Genomic DNA, 22,424 nt, shown 5'->3' with positions numbered 1-22,424 from the left:
ATTTTGCAGGGTGCACCTTTTGAAAGCTGCGCCCAGCACAGTCTAGGACGATGCGCTGCATCCATAATATGGCCCCTGAAGTATTTCAGCAGAACCAAATTTGCACGGGAATGTGTGAAAACTTATACAGACATGAAAGTTTTGAGGTTTTCGGCTTTTGAATTGGTGTGTCTCTTCCAGATGTCACAGAATCACACCCACTTTCTACGCCTTGCTTTTGTTCTAAGAATTTCGGCCTTATTGCGAAACTTTTTCCACCCCTAGCAGGATTCTGTGACCTTTTTGTCCTTCACTTCATCCCAGAAAACAAGATTGATACTTGAACGTAAACCCAAATGCTTAAAGTGAGCACAAGAATATCAAAATGTCGGCATAATATTTATTATTATTGCAGCATCTCTGCAAACATTCGTGGCTCAGAGAAATTCCTGAATAGTATTCGTCTATCCTGGACATTACAGCTTTGCACGTGGTTTGCCAAAGCTGTCCTATATAACCTGGTTAAACAAGAAGTACAGACCACCAGAAAGTAGACGGCAGTAATGCATGGAAACATGGCAATGTTTCTAAAAGGTCTGTGAGCCATTAGATATATGTTCTGCTTTAAATTCTGTACTGCAGTACCATAACGTACACCAGGTGGCTTTTAATCGTTAATGATGGAGTAAAACTCTCCAGGTACGCCTAATTATGTGAGGATTGCCTCCAGCTTTGCACTCATGGATTGTGACAACACACAGCTCCCTGAGTTGTTCGACTCGGCAAGTAATGATCATATGCCATCTGTTATGTCCTCCATATGTTAGAGAAATATGCAATGGAGACCAGCATGAGCTCTGGAACATAGCAGATCTGTAGACCACATGCCATAAATGCGTTGTTTCTTAATGACACAGTATTTTGTGTTTTGGCTCGCTTTGACTTGTCTCTCACCTACCTCAAAAGTGGTAGGAAGAATAGTTTTAAAGCCACCTCTGTTGATCTCCACGCAAGCCAACTGTGCATTTATGCACTTGTTATCTGGAACCTTAACTATGCCAACGTCCTTTTACCACCTGATCGCAGGTCTGACCCTTCTTACATGCATCCACATCACAGAGCCCAGTCATGGGTTGTCTGCATTATGCATCATTCTCGTTCGCCTAATATCTTCACTAATGTAATTTCTCAACCACTTTGCCAAATCTCCTAAAGATTCAGTGGCCCCCTTTGCATTACCAAATGTTTTGCACACCCACCTAAAAAAGTAAGAGAGGTGACATTTATTTAAAACAATGCAAGAACAGTACTAGTGGGAAATTATATTTCCACTCCATAGATGGAGTAATCGTGCAACAGTTAGACCATGTTTAGAACACTGCTTGCGGTTTTGGTCAAGGTAATATGAAAAGAAAGACATGGACAAGATGAAAAAAGTCTGGTAGGGTTAGTGCATGAAGAGAAAACAAAAGAGGTTATTAGGGTTATTCTTGAAAAGAAGTAAGCTAAGAGAATGGAGTACCGCCCTATGGACATATAAAATGGGGCGTATCCCTAAGTAGGTATTGACATTCAGACAAGAAGAAAAAATACGGAACTTTTCATTAGGGGTGGCTTGAATCTCATCAATGCATGGCTTGATATCAAGTATAGAATTACAATAAGATATAATTCTGAATAGGCAGATTTCAAAGGGAGTGTGGTAGAATGCCCACAACCCTCTGACATGGTGCAGTGTTCATCACTAAAATCATAACTTCATTACTTTATTAGTGCTTGAATCCCTCCCTTTTACCAATGATATTTACTGGATGGTCTTGAAGCTCTTTTTCAGGCAGTACTCTGTGACCAGAGCTCAGGGACAATCTGCAGGATGAGCTCGCAAAAGAGTGCCCACCCGCGGATTTGATTACCAATGCAGCATGCCCTCCCTTCCATGCATTACTGAGTTTCACAAGTCATCTACGTTACAATATGATCAAGCCATTACAGGTGATCCAAGTCATCTACATTTCAATATGAGAAACACACTTATATTTCAAGAGAATCCAAAATAGGTAATAAGCAATTCATATGACAGTTAACTAAATTTACAATTTGAATAACCTGACTCTGATTGGAAAAGTTGGAATCTAAAGGGATGTCTGGATTCCCAACGTGAATGCCAGACTTCAAGTCTCACTATAGACAATTTGAAATTTAAAGGCACTAAGTGCTTTCATTCTCTACTAATGCCACCCCTAACCTAGTCTGATTAGGGCAATACACTTTGCTAAGCATTTAACTCTGATTTTTCTAAAAAATAATTGTAAATCTTAAAATTGTTATCAAAATGTAGCGGCATGGTATTATGTACCTAAGATATCACGGGGGCTGATTCAGCAGTTCCCAAGAACCAACTTTCTGAAATCTTGAAGGATTAGTGTCTTCTGTTTTCCAGCTACATACGTGCTTATCATGACTCCTTTACTCTTAGATATTTTGGCCACTGCACATAGACTGGATGTGGATCATTGCCACTATCTTAGACATGATTCTACATTTCACTGGCTGTCAATACAATGGCAAATGTTGTGCAGCATATCCATAGAACATTCCACAGGTTCACAATAGATAGAATGATTTCCCTGTGTAAAATGGAGTTTTCTTTGTTTTCCAGATAAGGTAAGGAATTCTGTGCTAATTGTCAGTGATAAGTGCAGGCTTTGCCTACTTCTAAGATTTGTTTGATGAGAAATATTTATCTTTCTGAACTCTGAGATTTTACACACTCTGTGAAGCCTTTGGGCTGCGTCCACGTACATTCAGACAACAAATAATCAGATATGGTGGCCTACTCTCACCAAGATGTGGTGCATGCCACCTCTGTTGGAACAATTATCCGGACATCATCAGCATAAAATTGGTAATTCAAATTATATTCTTTCATGAATGATGTTGATAGGTACATAAATTGGTAGAGAAAGGGAAGAGCCCTGCAGCACTACACCGCTAATAACTTTGGAGTGACATAGGAGGACTAGCTGCTGCCTACCACTAAAAAGTAAGTGTTGCCATATTTAGAGTGTCAAATGTGGCCAAGAAGTCCAGTAAAATAATTATCACCAGATATGCAGCATCCCTGTTCCATAACAATTGATGTATAATTCACAATAATGCATGTTTTGCTCAGTGTTTAGACTGGAACTAAAATGGTTATCTAAAATGTGGTAGGAATTCATACAATGCTTGGCAAACAACTGCATCCATAATTTATTACACCATTAGCGCGGAACAGATAGATGGCAGAGCCTTGGAAACCCAACAGATCACTTCTCACATGGAATCTCTGCCTCGCCTATATGCTGTGCCATACCCTATAAGAAAAAGGCAATCCAGTTCAGCATGGTACAAGAGACCCCTATTAGTTCCTTGATTACATGTAGAAGAATATAGTGGTCTTCATCGGGCTTGCCCAACATATGGTCCACAGGTCACAATACGGCCCTCCAGTGTCTTTTATGTGCCCCCCTCTGGGTGTTGTTTTAAATTACATCAGTCACAACTTGCCCCAATCGCAAAAGAACGCTGATCCCTGCATGCATAATGGTGCATCCTGGTGCATAAAGCCAGAGCAAGCATAAAAGAGAGCAACCCCCTCTTTACCCCCAGCCCACTTGTTAATTGTAGCATGATTGGGTGTTAGCAGGCTATTCAGGTCAGACACCCTGCACTCAGATAGCCATCAGGAGATACACGCAGTCACACCTTGGTTAAGAGATGGCCCAGCCTCCTACACATACCTCTCTCTCAAGATGTCAAGAAAACTCTTGCACACACCTATTGCTTAATTTGTTGGAAAAATAAACAAGCGTAGGAACCCAAAGGTTGTCACCAGCGGCCAAATGGGGCAATATTTTTAAAGAGTGATCTTTGTTATGTAACAATTGTAGACTTGGAAGGGATGCCACACAGCGACTTAAATTTGAATCAGAATGCTGTGTTTTTTGCATATAATAATAGCACTGCTCAGCTCGAGTTCAATCATTTTATTTATTCATGAAGACTGACGCGCTACAAGGATTCAAACTTACACTGCAGACATAGCATGCAGTTGTTCGCAGCAGGCATGTAACTCACTGACCTGTTTCTCAGGGTTTGAACTTGTGACCTCTAGGTTACACAAGGATCTCTACTAAGGAATTGCAGTGTGGAGGCACATTCACATTGCTAGGACACTGCCCGACTGTGGTAACACGTTGCCTGTAAAACCACAAGTGCATTAGCATTCATTGAAGAGTAAACCAAGGTTCCTGGAGGCTCATCGCACTGGAGTATGGCAGCTGAAGGTGGGCTAGCAGAGAGTCACAAGCACTGCGCGGGCTGGGAAATGTATGTAACACAGTGGTGTCCCAGAACTAACACATAACTGAGGTCTCATAAAATATCTGTGTACCAATTGCAGAGTCCCCCCTTGGAAAAATGAGCAAATAAAAAATTTGACTTTTTGAACATTTACTCACAAATGCGGCTGGATAGCCCACCATTTGGCTCCATTATTTTGCAGATTTCCTCATAGGAGAATCCACAAACTCCCTGGGAGGGTTGGGCTCAGTTGTTTCTCTTCCATGGATCACTGGTTACCAAATAGTAACTAGCCCCCACTCCCGGACAAAAAGATTGGAAAGCCTGGTCTGTGGTACCACATTCTGCAGAAAGATTTCTCAAGCTCTGTTTCGTAGTCACCTCATAACCACTAATAACTGTTACGGAGTAAAGTAAGCGCTCTTTGAGAAACATATCCAATCACATTTTGCGTACCCGTGGGAGCTAGAACTGGATATTAGAGGAATGTCATAAAGTTTAGAAATCTAAACATGACCTACCCACGGGTGGACAGAGACTCTTAAAACTTTTGTAGGCTCTTTAGTCTGTGCAGGTTTGTTTTCCTCTGTGGATTCAGGAAAGGCCACAATACTTGATGAATATATTTCATTACCTTCTTGGAGCTGACCAATATAACATGGGAGGTGTGCAAAGAATGTACCAACACCTCCGTTTAATTTGTTGGAAGCCAGACTATATGTTGCTAGTCAGTACAGGTGATTCATGCTTTCAGGACGTTTTAAAAAGAAGCAAAAATAACATTCTTCTCATATTTCGAACTCCCCGTGCTGTATAACATTTGGGATCTCTGTATCAGCACACATTTTTTGGATTCTGCAGGGCTAGATTTGTTTATCGGCGTTGTTAATGCTAAGATAACATTTTCTCTAATAGTTTGTCATTAAACTTATTGAGGCTAATAAAACTTGTCAAGGTTAACTCATAACATACAAACTTCATCCCTTGTAGCTGCAAGGGTAAACCTGGAGCTGGAAACACAGTTCGGCCTGGATAAAAACATATGGAAACAGTGCCTGTGTTTCCTCCACTCCTTTACAGATTCCTGTATGGCTGTGGAAGGCACTGGGATCGCTGACATAACATCAATACCAAAAATATTGCTACACACATATCGTTTCGCTATACTTATAAAGGTAAGTAAAAAAATATCGAAAAAGAAATATAGTTTCACACCAATATTGTAAAAAATAAGACACAAATATTGTTTTTCAATAAATACACAGTTAAAAATAGTACATCTTAAACATTTTAATACATAACATTAATATAATGTATATTAAATACATCAAAACATTTAATATTAAACATATTTAAAAATAAATATATACTTATATGAACATACATACATAAAGTGTGTGTGTATGTTTATATATATATATATATATTAAACATGCCACTATTATTAAACATATATGTTTTACATTATATACATTTTTGTGTGTTTTTAAAATGGACTATCATCAAAAGTATATATATATATATATATATGTATGTATATATATATATATATATATATATATATATATATATACATAAAACATAAACAATTAACAAATGAAAATACATTTGCTAAAAATATTAAATAAACAATTCTACACATATGTATGTATACAGATAATATAAAATTGAATAAGTAAACAAATAATATTTAAACAATATTAAAAAAACAGAAAAGCCTGTGAAAAATAGACATACTATTTCGACTCCAGGCTGTGCAACAGTAGGGAAAGCATTGGACTCCAAAGGTGTAAAACGTACTAATCCCTCTCGAGTCCATGCAATAGTAGGAAAAGCGTTGGACTCCGAAAGGATAATTTTTACTATTCCCACTCCAGTCTGTGCAACAGTAGGGAAAGTGCTGGACTCCGGACGGATACAATTGACTATTCCCACTCCAGTCTGTGCACCTGTAGGGAAAGCATACACCGGAGGGGTAAAATTTACTATTACCACTCCAGCCTGTACAACAGCAGAGAAAGCGTTGGACTCCGGTTGGGTTAAAGTTACATCTCCTACTCCAGTCTGTGCACCAGTAGGGAAAACATTGGACTATGCAATTCCTACTCCACTCTGTGCAACAGTAAGAAAAGCGTTTGAATTCCGAAGGGGTGAAATTTACCATTCCCACTCCAATCTGTGCAACAGTAGGGAAAATGGTGCACTCCGGAGGGGTCAAATTTACTATTCCTGGCCACTCTGTGCAACAGTAGAGAAAATGTTGGACTCAGGAAGGGTAAAATTTACTGTTCACACTTCAGTCTGGCAACATTAGGGAAAGTGTTGTACGCAGGAGGGGAAAAAGTTACTATTCCCACCATAGTCTGGCAACAGTAGAGAAGCATTGGATTCCAAAGGGTAAAAGAAATACTATTCACACTCCAGTCTCTGCAACAGTAGGGAAAACGTTGGACTCTGGAGGGGTCAAATTTGCTATTTCCACTCTAGTCTGTGCAGCAGTACGGAAAGCGTTGGACTCTGAAGGGGTCAAATTTACTATTCTCACTGCACTCTTTGCACCAGTAGACAAAGTAGTCACTTCAAATGCAGAACACATTTTATTAACTTTATTAATTGACCAAAAATGTAAAACTCTTAATATAAAAATTGTATATATAAATTAAAAAAAACAGTTAATGTACATAATTATTACATTTTTTTAAATAATTAATATCAAATTAAAAAAAATTGTTATTGATCATTTAATTAAATTCCCACAGTATACACTTGCCAACCTAGCAACACATAAAATATAATTAAAACAAAAAAGTGTAACATGATATATATATTAAGTTATCAATAAAATAATTATTAATACATGAATAATTAATTGTTAATCATTTGTTACTTAAATAACTTCTCACCTTATTCCCCTACAAACACAACCCACACCTAATATATAACTTTAAAAATCTAAGTATGAAACAATTTATATAATTATTAATCAATTAAATATTTTGATAAAAATTAATCATTAATTGGTAATTGATTATCACTTAATTAACTTCCCACCCTATACCTCTACAAACCCAACAACCTGCACCTTAAATATAATGTACAAAATATAATAATTACACATTTTACATATTTAATTGTCAATTAAATAACTAAAAATGAAGTGTTAATAAATTATTACTAAATGAACTTCCCACTCAATACCCCTAGAAACCCAACAATATGCACCTAAAAACCTAAAATATAACTAAATAAATATATAAACTGCAGTTTACATAATTATCAATTAGATAAGCAATAAGAAATGTATAATTTATTATGAATCCATTATTAATTAATTAACTTTCCACCCAATACCCCTACAAACCAAACTATGATAATTACACAATTATCAATTAAATAATGATTATTAATTAAAAATTATAAATTATACTTAATGAATTTCCTACCCTGTACCCGTGCAAACCTCACATCCTGCTACAACACTTCATTAAAAACTAAATTAAAAAATATTAACAACAATTATACAAACAGTATATAAAATATGCAATTAAAATATGAACTAAAAAACGTAAAATTATTAAAAAACGATATTATTTACAGCTATGTGAATTAACACGATATTAAAAAGAGATATTCTTGTAAACAATATAGCTTACCTAAAAATCCATATTTTTGTCCACTTTTCTGCATCACGAAATCAATGTGTCATGATATAAAAAACTATTTGTGTAGCTCGATATTAACAATCCAATATTATGTCCAAATACCAGGCACTGCTGGCCATTCCTAGATTAAAAGGTCAATTAAAATAATTTATGAGCAAGCAAAGTAGTCCTTCAGAAGTCCTCTTTACCTATTATTGCATGGCTTTGTGAATCAGCCCCAAAATGCCCAACTCCCTATTAGTGAAAGTGTGAAGAGGACACATCCCTTTCTTCTTGTAATTTCTGTAAATTTATGTTCCATGATTATTCCCATTTTAGATGTTTGCAGATCAATTCACAAAGGCATGTAAGAGTACATAAAAGAGTACAAGAGGAGTACTACTTTATGCACTCCAACATGCCTTTTAAAATAGGTCCTAAGATTACAGATTCAAATGTTGATTGTGGTGGTGATATCTCAGCTGGTGAAAGTAAAACATGGTTCCACATGTCGGTAATGTATGGTGGAAACTACTACCACATTTCGAGTTGGTAAGCACAGTAAATCGACTCTTGTGCATTAGAACCGAGCTGCTAATGCAAGAACAGGAGTTAGACTACAGCAACACCGGTAACATTGGCACATGAAAGACCAACATTAGGAAACTACCAGTACTCCAGAATTCAGAGACGCAGACTTATCATAAAACATATCTTCCATATCAAGAAGCATTCAATATCAAGAAACATTCACTGACTTCCGGTACAGTAACTAATACAGTTTAAATAAATAAATAAATGGTTTGGTAGTTTGGCATTTTCTTCACCAAAATACGTGGAACAGTGTTTCCACCTATTTTACTGGAAAAATAAGAATTGCATATCCTATTTTTCTGGAAGAGTTTTCCATCAGAAATTGATTGTTTGGGAAGACTTTGCTGGAGGAGGAATTTGACAAAAGCTCTCGATTTCACAACCTGACAAAGTGCAGATCGCATAGAAATAGCCCATTTCTGCCAGTGGGATAAAAGATTTGTCACTCGCATTTGGAATGTGGACCTACACAAGCTTGGGCAACATACCTGTCAGTTAAGAGATGCAAAGTTGTAAGAGTTATAAAAACATGTTTAAATAAGACATGTAGCTCATTTGTGTGTCTAAGCTTTTCAACAAAGCAATGACCCATGTTTTAGAAAATAGAGTAAAAGAGGGGAACAGAGGTAAAATTGATTGCAAACAAACATGACACAACTACTGCCTCCTTCAGGAAGCACTCAGTATTCATGATGGCCTACTAGTCTGCAGTGAGTTTGTAAAGCGAGGTAGCGGTGCTATGGTTAGTATCGCATGTAATATAAAGTAGTGTAGTTTTTCCTTTGAATGAGGAACACACTATAAAATCTCACACACCTGCCACCATTTTTACATGCAATTAGCCTTATCGAAATTGCAAAAAAACTTTGGGGGCGGGGGTTGGGTTGAGGCTGTTTTTCGTCTGTAATCAACTGCAAAAGTCCACGATTGGTGTGGTCAAGGTGATATCTTATCTTACTCCCTTAAAATAGGTTTTCTTATGAGCACATTGTGTCTATTCCGAAAGCACACGATGCACAGCTTGTGAGCCAAAGTGAAGTTGAACTGAAGTGGCAGTAGGTACATTCCAAATGTTTTACAGTTTAAGGACCAGGGGCCAGATGTACTAAGCCATTTTCCAATTGCCTACTCAAAATCACAGGATTTGCAACTGCGAAATGGCTTTTTGCTATCTACTAAACCCCTTTTACAAGTTGTAAGTTCTTTCTGAATGACAAAAGTGGTTTTCTAACTCATTCCTATTGCAATTAGGAAAGAGCGTAAAACGGTCATCCCGTCTTAACTGTGAACTGCAATGAGGTGTAGCAATTGTTTCTGACCAAAATTACGGTTGCAAGCCATTGATAAGTTACTGACTCCTCTAAGAAGAGGTACTCAAATGATAAGTTACCGACTCCTCTAAGAAGAGGTTATCAATTGGTAAAGGGGAAGTCCTCCCCATCGAACAGCATCCTCTTTGGAAATGTGTCGAACAGGCTCAATTTGAGCAGGCACCTACTTATAATGATGTGTTCATAAATAGGATTTTCTCCCTTTTAAACACATTGACGGTGTTAAAAAAAAGTTTCTCATTGGGGTATGCTGCTCCTTGCAGGCCACCATTCCTGAGTTTGTAGTCAATCATAGGAGGGTCGCAAATAGAGATCCACTTAATTAATATTTATTAGGCAGGCCTTACTGCGACTGTGTGCAATCCAAAATTTGGTGATGTGACAAATTCGTACATATGCAGAAAATCAGAGACAGGTTCCAATCATCAGCGCACAATTTACAATCACTATTTGTGAACTGTCTATTTGTATGTCTGTCCTGGATTCTGTCTGGTGGCATCAGCAAGGCTAAATATGCAAGGAAGTATTTAAGGTGTTTGCATCCTCACATTAGGGTGGTGGGTTAACTAGATACTTCAAGATTTTGTGAATCCTGAAATGTATAGGTTACTTATACCCTCCCGGTAAGTGTTGTAAAAATGTTATGGTAGAGGCAGATAGTTCATATAAATCTTTCATCCAAAATAAGGTATTTTCTAAATGGCTTTTGAAATGTTAAATGTAAAAGATTTGTGTCCTATGAGAAAAAGTAAATTTGCACTGGGGAAGTAACTGAAATGTTAAATCAGACGAGAGGTTAGGCTTAAAAGGGAAGATTTACAATCCATGTCCTAACTGGTGGGCATTGGGAGCAGATGTCATAGCCCAATTCCTGCAGTCGATATACACGCATGTTATATAGCCTTTATTCTCACTATGGAGGGGAGCCATAACTCTCTGAAAGATGATGCCGCCAGTGAGTTGTAAGTCATAACCCTCATGAGAGAGTTGTAAGAATCAGGCCATGTGATACGCCTCGATTATGTGTCATGTTTATACAACTGCGTCCAGTATTCCCACTGCTCTTTTTCTGATCTCACCATTCTTCCTCTCTGCTCTCACACTCTTTGACCTGTCTTATATCGGCAAGTCAAACCATTCTTCCTATTGCTTTTGTTTAGAAATTAACAACAATATTCCATTTTTTGTTGGTGGTCGCTGCTTTTATTTAGACGAGCAATTCACAAGGAAAATTGTACATAGTAGCCTCACCATCTGCTATGGTCTTCTAGATACCGACTGAGCACTTGAGGCGTATTCTTGAGACGAAGGCAGCCAATATCATGCACGAAATCTCTAAACTGCATAACAATTCCGGCATGCATAGGTACTTTGATCCCCTGCACTTGTTCTAGGGGATACATTAAATATATTCATCTCACCAACACAGTTAAAAGAAAAAAAACTTGATGCGTTTCTACCTCACACGGTCTTGGTTGATACTGTGACCAAGGTCCTGTGATATCTAACATGTCGGCTTTTTTCCTTTTAACTTTTAAATATGTTGTTGAGATGAATACATTTAATGTATCACCTTGAACGACTGCACCTGAAAATATTGGTAAAACAATAGATGTTGGATGTCAAAAGACAGGTTCCTCTGCTCAACCACACTCCCACACGAAGTGCGCCGCAGGGTCTAAGAACCACACCACAAGGTACTCTGATTGCCTAGTAAGTGCCATAAACAATGAGTGATGAGTTCAAAGTACCAGTGGCACACAAAAGGGCTCTCCGACATTCAAATGCAATACAAAATATCCACCTAAAAGAAAGGTGAGCAAATTGACTATTCCTCATATATCGATGTTGAATGTAGCACTGTAAGTAAAAAACCCTCTTTGCTCCACATTTTATTCTATGTACTTCAAAGCGGTGTAAACTGCTTTTGGATGATTGTAGTGAGTGCTGTATTCATAGCAGTCCGCTAGCTGTGTGTCATGAGTGTGACTTGCAGCCAGTGCCTAATTTGTGCCTGGGGTTGCTGGTATGGCCCACCAGCATTTATTTCTTCTCATCAGAAATTGACCGCGATCAAGAAAGGTAAAAAACCCACAAAACGGAAGGAGAACGAGAAAGACAGAAAAACCATCACAAAGGGAGAATGCAGGGACCAACGAAAGTGATATAACAGGGCAGCAGTGTCTGGTCGTGGATTAAAGAGTCCTGTGGCGAATTCAATACTTCCCAGCCTTGGTATTTGACAGACCAGTTTTTCATAGCACCGCTACTGGCACTCATTCTTTTACAAATTAAGCCCTCCCTGCAACCATTCATGTATTTTTTAAAAAAGAGACCTAAACATAGTGGAATTAATAAAGATATAATTGAGAAAATCACACACTACAAATCCCAGCATACTTATGGCACTCTCCATTCATTGTTTTATTGGCTGATAAACTAGTATTGGCTAAAGCCCTCCCTCATTGATATGACATTGACCACAAGTAATCTGTGTATTTGTGGTCAATGTCCCTTTACTAATTCTACTGCATTTCATGCTGTCTTTGAAAAGGGGCCCTGGCTGCCATATCCCCATTTGTTGCATTCTCAAAGGATATTTACTTTTCGATGTTCAGTAAAAGAATGAAATAGCGTAATCATCACCCTAAAAATGTGTTACTTGTATCTCTCCGTCTTCCAGGAGAAGGCAATGTAAAATATATTCTTGCACGATTGAGGCTCATCATGTGTCTGCAGGTGACTGTGATTTGTAGTAAGTCATACAGTTCAACCTGAATGGGTTAGTCAAGACATCGTCCGAACTTCTGAAGTGAACAGAAAGCGCAGTTCTAGCTCGCCCCTCTGCTGTCACGCAACAACGTAACTCTTGTTTCTGATAACTAGGTTATACTTGGTAACCAGTAAGAAGACACAAAGAAGCAAATCAGGGATATAAATAAAAACTCTATATCATAATTTCTTTGAGTATACGATTTGGGGAATAAGGCAACACATCCCAAAGTCAATAGTGACTTCTATGCGAATGAGGTCTCGAAAGCTGATTCCACTCATGATCCCAGTGCCACCGTTTTGAAAGAACCATATAAGGATCTTGCTTTTTATAAATAGAAAAACACCCAATACGCAGAGATTCCACTAGTTTACTCTGTGGCGTAGTTAGCCCTTTGGCCGCCCGTGGCGGTCCCTTTTGTTTGCCGCTCGCTGCGCCCGAAGAGCGGGGGCAGGGGGTGCTGGCGAGAGTTTCTTCTGTGTTCTTCCCCGTGGCGGCAGATTGAAGGGCGGGTGGAGGACGATTGTCACCTGACGGCAGGTAAGAGCGGGGGGAGGCCTCTGCCCCCGAAACTCGTGAAGCCCGGGTTGGACAGCCCCCACCCCCTTGCTACGCAACTGAGTTTACTGTTTCAGATATTGCAACTTATTAAACTGAGTTGTTTTGCTCAGAATAAGGCATATACTTAGCAAACAATAAAAAATTCCTACTGAAGTCAGAGTTTTTCAGTAGAATATGGATTATCTAGGGGGTAACAAAGCTGCAGTTAGTAGGCCCAGTGCGATGTTGCATGACCAAGTAGAGTTCTGATGTAGGAATATGCTATTCAACATCCACCAGTGTCACAAGATCATATTTTCCGACTTGGAGCCTGATTCACAAAGGTAAAATGACACTCATAAGTCTACAATTTTTTGCTATTTACAAACACATTTTGCGAGTAGTATATTTACGATTGCTGAGTTTCTGCACGTGGCAGAGATCTCGCACAGAAAAATATAGGACAGTGGTATAGATACTTCTCGAACATTCGTTCGTGAATAGCTAAAAATCGTAAACCTACACGAAAGTGTAAGTTCACCTTGGTGTTCAGAACCCATTCATGACAAATATCTGTTTGTGCTTATCCAGCTAATTGAATAGTAACAAACATTCGGTCTGATTTAGTAAGTTTAGTCGACTGATTGTCATGTGGGTCCTTTGATCCCTGTGGTGCAGGGGGCCTCATTTTTCAGGTTTCCTTGCTCAGCTTTATGGCGATGCCAGACGTCATGGTTCCTCCACAAAGTTTCCATTGAAGCACTAGCATTTTCGCATTACCCCACAATGGTGTCCACTCATACTCAGGAGTGTGTGGACAGCAGAGTGGTGGGGCTGGGTGGGTAAAGGGGTAGGGATTTCGACGCACGATGACGAAGGGAAATTAATTAGTTATTTAATTTTCCCACCCAGGGCCACCCCTCTTATCTGCACGGGCCATGGACAGTAAGGAAAAGAGAGAGAGCAAGAGATATCAATATAGCTAGACGAAAACATAGCTGGGGTGAAAATATATTCAAAGAGAGAAACTAAGATGAACTGACAGATAGGTGATGAGAAAAGTAGTCCGACCTACGCATTGCAGTGATAATTACCTGGGTTTAACCGTAACTTTCCCAGAGAAGACGATTGTTTGCTTTCTTCTAGACACTTCCCGTTGCCAAGAGATGGCTGCACTTGCAAAATCCTGTCACATCCTGTTTACACCTTTCTGTTCTGTTCCCCCGGTTGGCCATTAGCATAGAAAAATTTGGAATTGTTCTTGCCAGCCGTCCTTTCAGAAGAGGTGCCTCAGTATTTTCCAAATTAACTTCGTTCAAGGAACAAACAGCTCTATTGTTCAGAAAAATGAGTGTGGGAAGATGAAGGGGTACAGTAAAAAAAATTAAACCTTTTTGATGCGGTACCTTGTGTTGGGTCGATTTTGTAACCATGCTGATTTCATAAGATAACATCAGGTATCTTCTCAGTCAACCAATCGTGGCCACGTTGTTCACATAAAAAATGTCTAAGACAGTTTGAGTGGATATCAGACGAGGTTTTCTTTAAAGAGCAGATACCAAATATTTTTTAGAAATAAAATCAATTTGTGGTGACTATTGCAATAGCCAGTATTAGATCTTGCTATCTCCGAATACTCTGAGATTATGCTCTAATCCTTTTATAAGTTTTGTATGTATGTTGTGTGCATTGCATATGCTAGAAGGTTTGTAGACCTTGGTTTAATACAATTTACTTTATTTGTGTGCTGTTTTGAGATGTACTTTGAGTTACTAAATGTGTCTAGCGTTGAAGTATTCTTTTGTAAAGACCAATGACGTTTCTGAAATCTGGTGAGAAAAGTGGCAATGAGAAATTCCAATAACTGTGCCTTAAAATGTCAGTAGGATCCCCCCACTCCTAAACATCGCAAGACTGGTACCTGTATAATTTATAGTTAAGGTTTGATAGGATTTGAGGTGAAACTTTGCAGGAAGTACTTTTTAATGCCTACAGAATGTATGTGGGAAAACCAACTGTTCCTCTTTTTTGTCTCTTTTGCAGTCCTGGTACCTGGGCTAGTTTGGTTCCATTTCAAGTATCGAACAGGACGCAAATCCTACCCACCAATGTCCAGAACTATGGACTCAACATAATCGGAGAACCCTTTCTACAAGCAGAAACGAGCAACTGAGATTAGAGTGCCCACTAATGTTTCAAAAATAAGGACGATGGGACAAAAAATATGAAAAAGAACTATGAAACTGATGAAAGAGAAGAAAACAGACCAGCAATTGCAGCACTTACAATCACTAATTCCCTCAAGGCTGATACTCGGATGACATGAACACAAGGTGTTGATACTTCACTGAGGGGTAAAACAGCTGCCCCGGCTGAACTAGCCTTGGTTGTCTGAAGTCCGCTGGGAAATAGATGTTCTTGTCTCTCTCTGACAATATATTTTAACTGACTTCTAGATGCCTTAATATTTGCATGATAAGCTAGTTTTATTGGTTTAGTATTTTTGGTGTTTACGCATGGGATCACTATTCCTAACCTTTCTCACTGAACAAAGGCTAGTGGACAGCAGCCAGGCTGCAAAATGACAAGGCCCAAAAGCCTATATATATGTATATTTATATATATGTATGTTACAGTTTATAAAAGGTAACATCATTTTTGGTTGTCGGTATATTCTGAAACATCATCCCCTTAACTCAGCTATTTGAGGGTTAGCAAGATTGATATGCAAAATTTGCTCAGACCGAAAGGCGAGACTGAAGTAAATGCCTCTACGAAGGTGTAAAAAAAGTGTTACCTTCTCATGCAACAGGGAAATAAATTTGCATTGTCCCCGGGAAAGAAGTACTTCTAGGCAATTGTGTTTCACAAATTATGCCCAAAGGGGGATAATGATTAGTCCTTCCTCCCTCAGACTCTAAATCGAGGAGACAAAAATGAATTTGAAGCATTTTTTAAGAAACGTGTTATCCCCGCTCCCTTGCCTGGTTTTGAGGGTGTTCACAAGGTGTTGGAACCTAGAGGAATGACGCACATGAGAGGAACGAATATGGAGATGTAGCACTTACCGTATATTGGGCTTAGCTTCCTAACCTTCCGAAGGGAGGAGATTATTTATTAATGAAATTACTGTTTGCATCATGGAAATCTATGCGTGTACAGAAGGTTCTAGGGATAAAAGTCCTGCATCACAGAGACATGAGCAAGAGGCAAATTCTATGTCATAAAATGGGCAGAGCTTGCAGCTCACAAACTGCAAATGCCGGCAGGGATACAGTAAATTAGTGCACTCTGAGTAAATTGTCTAATTGCAGGGTGTCCACATCTTGCATGGTGCTGTCTAACAATTCAAGTCTTGTTCAACAAGTTTCCTAGCATTGACTAAACTGAAACCTGCATGGGCAGACACATTTTGCCTCACTGTCTCTTTAAAAAAAATATATAAATATAGTATATATCAAAACTACTCTTTCCAGTAATCCTAATTTGCACGAAGATATAATGTCCACATTACGTGCCTTGCCTTGAAATATAAAAAAAAGGTGACATCACTACACTTGTTTTGCTGCATTCATTATCATTTTAAATCTTTACCATTTTTATGACAAAATATTTTGTATGCCAGAGGAAAAAAGAGAAATATGTGACATCATGGATTTTTTAGACAGTTATACCTTTTTCTCACATTTATAATGCATATCATGGCTGTGTATAGCTGCCGCTTAAGGAATTGTAATCAACCAGCAATATTTTCAGTATTTTTGGTGTTTTTCTATTAACCTTTCATGTTTTTCATCTTCCAATTAATATTTGGGGGAGGGAACCGGCGGGGAGTTGGGGCCGCGGGAGGAGGATGGGAGGGGGTGTTCAAATTTATACAAATTATGCAATACCACGTTTGGCCTATGTAGATTGTGCTTTTAGCTGTATTTGTTACTCTAGGTAATTTTGCGGATTGAAAAAAAGAATGATGTATGCTTTTTTTTGTTTGTTTTAATTGACCAAAGTGGGTACTGCTAATATTGCAGTGTAGTGAGGTCCTATTGTGTTCTGAGAGATGGAAAGTCTTTTTTTTTTGTTTTGTTTTTATACGTGCATATATATATTCTGGGGCAGGGGCTGGGTAGGGCAGATGTTTTCCCTTTTCAGTGTACCTGCAATGCAATGCAACCTTAGCCAGGCACGGGCTGCAAAACGACTGTACTGTGACAAACTATATTATAAGGTTTCCTCTTTTTAACTTTCCACTTGGGGTGCAAGCTGAACACATTTATGGATTATTAGTAAATCCAAAACAATTTTTATAAAAATAATGGATTCTGCTGGAGGCAGACTTGACTTGAGGAAATTGTTTAAATGTAACAAAAAAGTTTGATGGGAGAGCAATCAAAAGTGCAGTGAGCTCAAGTGAATTTCTGTGTCATACTGCATGCCTATTTAGGGCCTCATTATAAAGTCGGTGGGACCACCACCGATAGGCTGTCAGTGGCGGTCTCCCGACAGACAGCCCTTCGGTCCGACCACTGCATTACAGTGTTGGCAGTCGGACCCTTGTCTGTCGGGGGACAGACCGCCGCCTCCGCCAAGATAAGTGCTCCTGACGGGACATCATTTGGAACAGCAGGCACCGCCATCGGGATTACGATGTCCCTTTCTGACCGCATGAAAAGGCTCTCCAAACATGGGCCCGTCCCTCGTGGGCCACTGCAAAGTGGTCCTGGGACAGAAGTAGTGCACCCACACACATCCATGCACCACATGTGCACAAAGTGCCCTTTTACACGGCAGCTTGTGCTGCGGCTCTATTCCTGGGAGGCAGCACAAGCTGCCGTGAAAATGAGCAGTTTGCGACCGCCAGCCCGGTGGTAGCATCGTAATTGGGTGGTTAGATCTCTGCCTGCTGGTCGGGCGGTCTCCTGACTGCCATGTGTGCGGGCTGGTGGTCCGACAGCCCGCTATCATAATAGGGCCCTTAGTGTTGACAGGTAGTGGAGTTACATATTACACAGCTTTCCAGATATTACCCAGTAAAAAATAACATTGTTGTTCTATAATCTACAAAATCTAGAGTAAAAGACCATAACTAAGTTCTTTTCTCCACTTCTAGGAGTTTATAAACCAGGGGAATAGTGGGAAAGAACCACTTTGTCACTCTTCTTGAAACAGGTTTTTAGAGAAATTTTCCTGTTTGCAATCTTGCAGTTTCCATAGAAATATTATTTCATTGTTGCAATTAATTGTAAGTTCAAGTACAAAGAATCTTGGTGCCTGTTGATGATGTCATTCTTTGCTGCCCATGTATGCAATATGGGTATTCCGGTGGATAGATTTTTTGAAGCAAGCACAATGTGGTTGGTGCTGCAGCTTAACTTTAATACTAAAAATAAATGTACAAACACCTCCTTTCTATGTGCAGTGTGACATTAAATAGGCCTCACTTACCTTTTCGAGTTGAACCTCTGATTCTTGGTACCGTTACATCTATTGGTTTCCAAGACAAGGGACCTTTGTATGGAAGAACATTTCTAATTGCCCAATAATACCCATGGCTGTAAATATTACCCTGTTGCGACTGCATGTCTCTTTATGGGACACAAACTAAAGCTGCTGTCATAATACTTGAGGGCCCGATTCACAGAATTAACTTAAGACAAAATCCTAAACTTACTACTTTTGGTATTCACAGAATGCACTTACTACTTTTGGTATTCACAGAATGGATTTACAACTACTAACTTTACGTCTGCACTTGGGCCGGAGATTCCGGCCCGGAGGCGGAGAATCCGGCCTGTAGGTGGGACCTCCGGCCCGGAGGCGGAGATTCCGGCCCGGAGGTGGGACTTCCAGCCCGGAGGTGGGGATTCCAGGCCGGAGTTGGAGAATTCGGCCATGGCTAAATCCCCACCACTGGCCGGAATCCCCACCTCCGGGCTGGAAGTCCCACCTCCGGGCCGGAATCTCCGCCTCCAGGCTGGAATCTCCGGCCCGAGTGCGGACGTAAAGTTAGTAGTCGTAAATCCATTCTGTGAATACCAAAAGTAGTAAGTGCATTCTGTGAATACCAAAAGTAGTAAGTTTAGGATTTTGTCTTAAGGTAGTTCTGTGAATCGGGCCCTGAGGGAACAGCTGCAGGCTGTGTAAGAGGCCTAATTGCTGCCTGTTAAGCATAAGTGTGTAGACACTTCAACAATTTCACATCACTGCAACTATGCACTGTGATTATTTTGAAAGCTGCTCCTCCAATGCATGCTCACTCCAACAAATGCAGATTGTGTATCTCTGTCTGGGCATTCAGATAGTGTAAAACGTTTGTTTTAACATAGAATTTTCAGATATATATGCTGAAAAGTAAAAAAGTATAAACAATCCTGTGTTATTCATTATTCAACGTCCAAACACACAGGGCTTGGAAAGGAAATATATATGTGTAAGTACTCGGTATCCTAGACTACTTGCTTGCTACTTAAAAGTGCCGGTATTCCTATTAAAAAAGTATTGGATTTCTGCTGAAAAGTAAAAGTACTCTTTTTTTTTTTTTTAAAATTAAAGAAGTGCAAATACTCAAAACCTGACAATACCTGCCCATTTAAGGCACCGCTAAGGCGGCTAAATGTGTCATCTTTCACCAAAGCCTTTTAAATCCAAAGTCAGACTTGTTTGTGTGATATTGGATTGTAAAACATTAGTAAGGTTAGAACTAGCTTTTCAAAAGAGTGCTGATGTCAATGGGCAAGTGTCTTGTAGATTCATATAATCACAGAGAAGAAGCCTGAATGAGTGGCAATAACCCTAAGTATTAACACTCTTGATTCGACATAAATTCACCCTTAAGCAACACCTTTCACAAACTCAATAATTTTTTTTAAATCCATCATTCTATATCAAAGGATGGTAAATTATTAATAGTCATATTGATCACAATCTGGAGGTCTAGGTTTAACCTGGATACTTGTGAGCCACTTAACAAATCTACTTTCAAAAGTGTGATATCTACCACCAATTGTACATTTCCATGAGAACTCCTGCAATACTGTGTCCTATGGACGCTGGTTCGACGATCCAGTGTAGTGACTATGGCATGGATGTGCACTAACTAAACATATTTTATTTTTCTCCACTAAGGAAACGTTTAGAGTCCCCCTATACTCTCTCTTAATATTACGCTATTTGGATGTTTTTCATACACAATTCCACACTTATTCTGGCTTATTTGCCACCAAAGTTAGATTTGCAAAACTGGTGTGAAAACCATTATGAAATCTTGTGAGTAATCTCAAATTTTGATGTTCACCACATTCCTGATGACCACTAACTGCCTCTACTGAGGGAGCATTCATATTTCCACCCCTAGCCATAACCTTAATTTAGAACAAAAACTGCCATATTGGTGAATTATTGTCATAGTAAATATTATGTAGTATTAGAAAAATCTTCATACCTCTTCCTCTGAATTAAGATTGAAGAACCTCTGCATAAGTACACGCTTGACCAGAAACATTTTTGTGAAAAATGCCTCAAAGGATTTTAAGGTAGGACAAGATTCTTAGAACCCAAACTACCTTAGGTGGAAGGTGTGAGGGAGGGAATTGATACTCTCTTGCCAAACTGCCCATTTGCGTAAATAATATAATAATTTATATTTGTCTCTAAAGATAAGTATTTCCAAACTCAAGTCTAGTCTTTGGCCTCCTCCTTCACCAGAAAGTGTCATTCTGACTAAACCGAGCCACCCCGTTCTATGTGCACTGTTCTGCCTTTATCAAGTCGCTTTGCAGCCCAGGCCCACACAGCAGTGCCCCCGAAAGCCTGTTTCCCCTGGAATGACGTGAACGTTTCTAAGCTTATATTAAGGGAAAAAGCAGTGAAGGAGACTGTACATAAAGGCATGGCAAAAATAAATATTATAGCAATATAGTTGTGGGGTATTTGTATTGGTGGGCAGCTCCGTTAAAACATGTGAATGAGTCTGTGAAGCTGCACCTAGCGAGAAGAGCCCAGGGCTCTTCTTGGTGAACCGCCTACCTTGTAGACAGTAATTTGTACACTGTATAGTTTTGTTAAGAAATTTTTTTGAATTAAAATACCCGTTTGTAAAGCTAACTTTTTAACAATTGTAATCGGGGATATATTTTATTTCCACTTTTTTTTTTAATAAACAAAACAGGAGTAGTCCTTGTTTCTGAAGCTGGACTTGGGTTAAAACTCTCCAGCTTCTTAATTTATGTATTCAACCGAAAATCTGTCCACGTTAGGAAATGTTTCGCAAAGCCCTGTGCTTAAAAAGCATGGGTCACTAATCCTTTAAAAGCGAAAAAAATTGTAAATGGAGAAAAGTTATATTTTATGAAGGTTATTTTGTTGTATTTAGTATTGGAAAAGTTGGTTTTCAGAGCATTTCATAATGTTGGAAGCAACACTGTCTTTTTATTAGTATATATGGCCTTTAGCAAATGGTTTTTTGTGAATGTTGCATATTGGTATTTAAGACTAGGTTTAACGGAGCATTCAGGAGAAAGCAAACAATTTAAAAACAGTACTTCTATATCTCTCACACCTATGTCCTCAGGGAGCAGAGTTTTGGATTTATCTCTTATAGCTTCACAAGGACTTATTGGAAAGAGATTGTACAGGGATGTGGTCATCTGTCACACCAGTGAAAGTTTTATGGCCTAAACTCTAAATTATACAATCTGAAAGAGATTACCAAGGTTGAGGAGAGCTTTCCCATATTCAATGTTCAGTATTCACTTTTAATGGAACAACATTCTAATGCTGCTGGCAGTTAGGCCCAAGCTTCAGATCCAATATGGTTTACATGTACTTGTCAAGGTCTTTTGTTAACGCTAACCAGCTGCATGCTTTCTGGACTCTTTTTATTGGGTTTCCATGGAAAAACGTTTGAAGGTGCGTGCTCAGCAAGTTCAACATGAAAAGCTTGGGAATTAATCGCTGTTGTAATCCCATTCCTATGCGAAGGAGCTGAACAAGCCACCTCCTTTATATTTGCACTTTCTGACAGTTTCCCCATTTTTTATTTGCTTTTTAATTACCCTCTCTCCTCACACACCCCATTCCACACCATGAGAGTGTGGGTGTGATCGAGCACTGCAGTTGGAGAATAACGCAGACCACTGATTTTGCCCTTCGACCCTGCACAATGACCTTTGCATCAGCCAAACCTATTGCCATGACAACTCTTTGTACTGTTTCCATGCCACCGCT

At 39.1% G+C, this 22,424-nt stretch overlaps 1 protein-coding gene across 7 annotated transcripts in view; it reads left to right on the top strand.

Annotated features, from left to right (window-relative positions):
• The window catches only part of NFIB (nuclear factor I B), a 630,357-nt gene extending 613,601 nt beyond the window's left edge, over positions 1-16,756 (top strand). For all 7 annotated transcript variants that reach the window (XM_085633719.1, XM_085633741.1, XM_085633700.1 and 4 more), the window contains one exon: positions 15,246-16,756. In XM_085633719.1, coding sequence (XP_085489845.1) covers positions 15,246-15,375 — 130 coding nt within the window. In that variant the 3' untranslated portion in view covers positions 15,376-16,756. The remainder of the gene's footprint in view (positions 1-15,245) is intronic.
• Positions 16,757-22,424: the final 5,668 nt, after the last annotated feature.

The sequence above is a fragment of the Triturus cristatus genome, chromosome 2_1, assembly GCF_964204655.1.
Source record: "Triturus cristatus chromosome 2_1, aTriCri1.1, whole genome shotgun sequence".
Lineage (NCBI taxonomy): Eukaryota > Metazoa > Chordata > Amphibia > Caudata > Salamandridae > Triturus > Triturus cristatus.
Note: the sequence above shows the minus strand (reverse complement) of the source record. Positions and strands in the feature narration are given on the sequence as shown.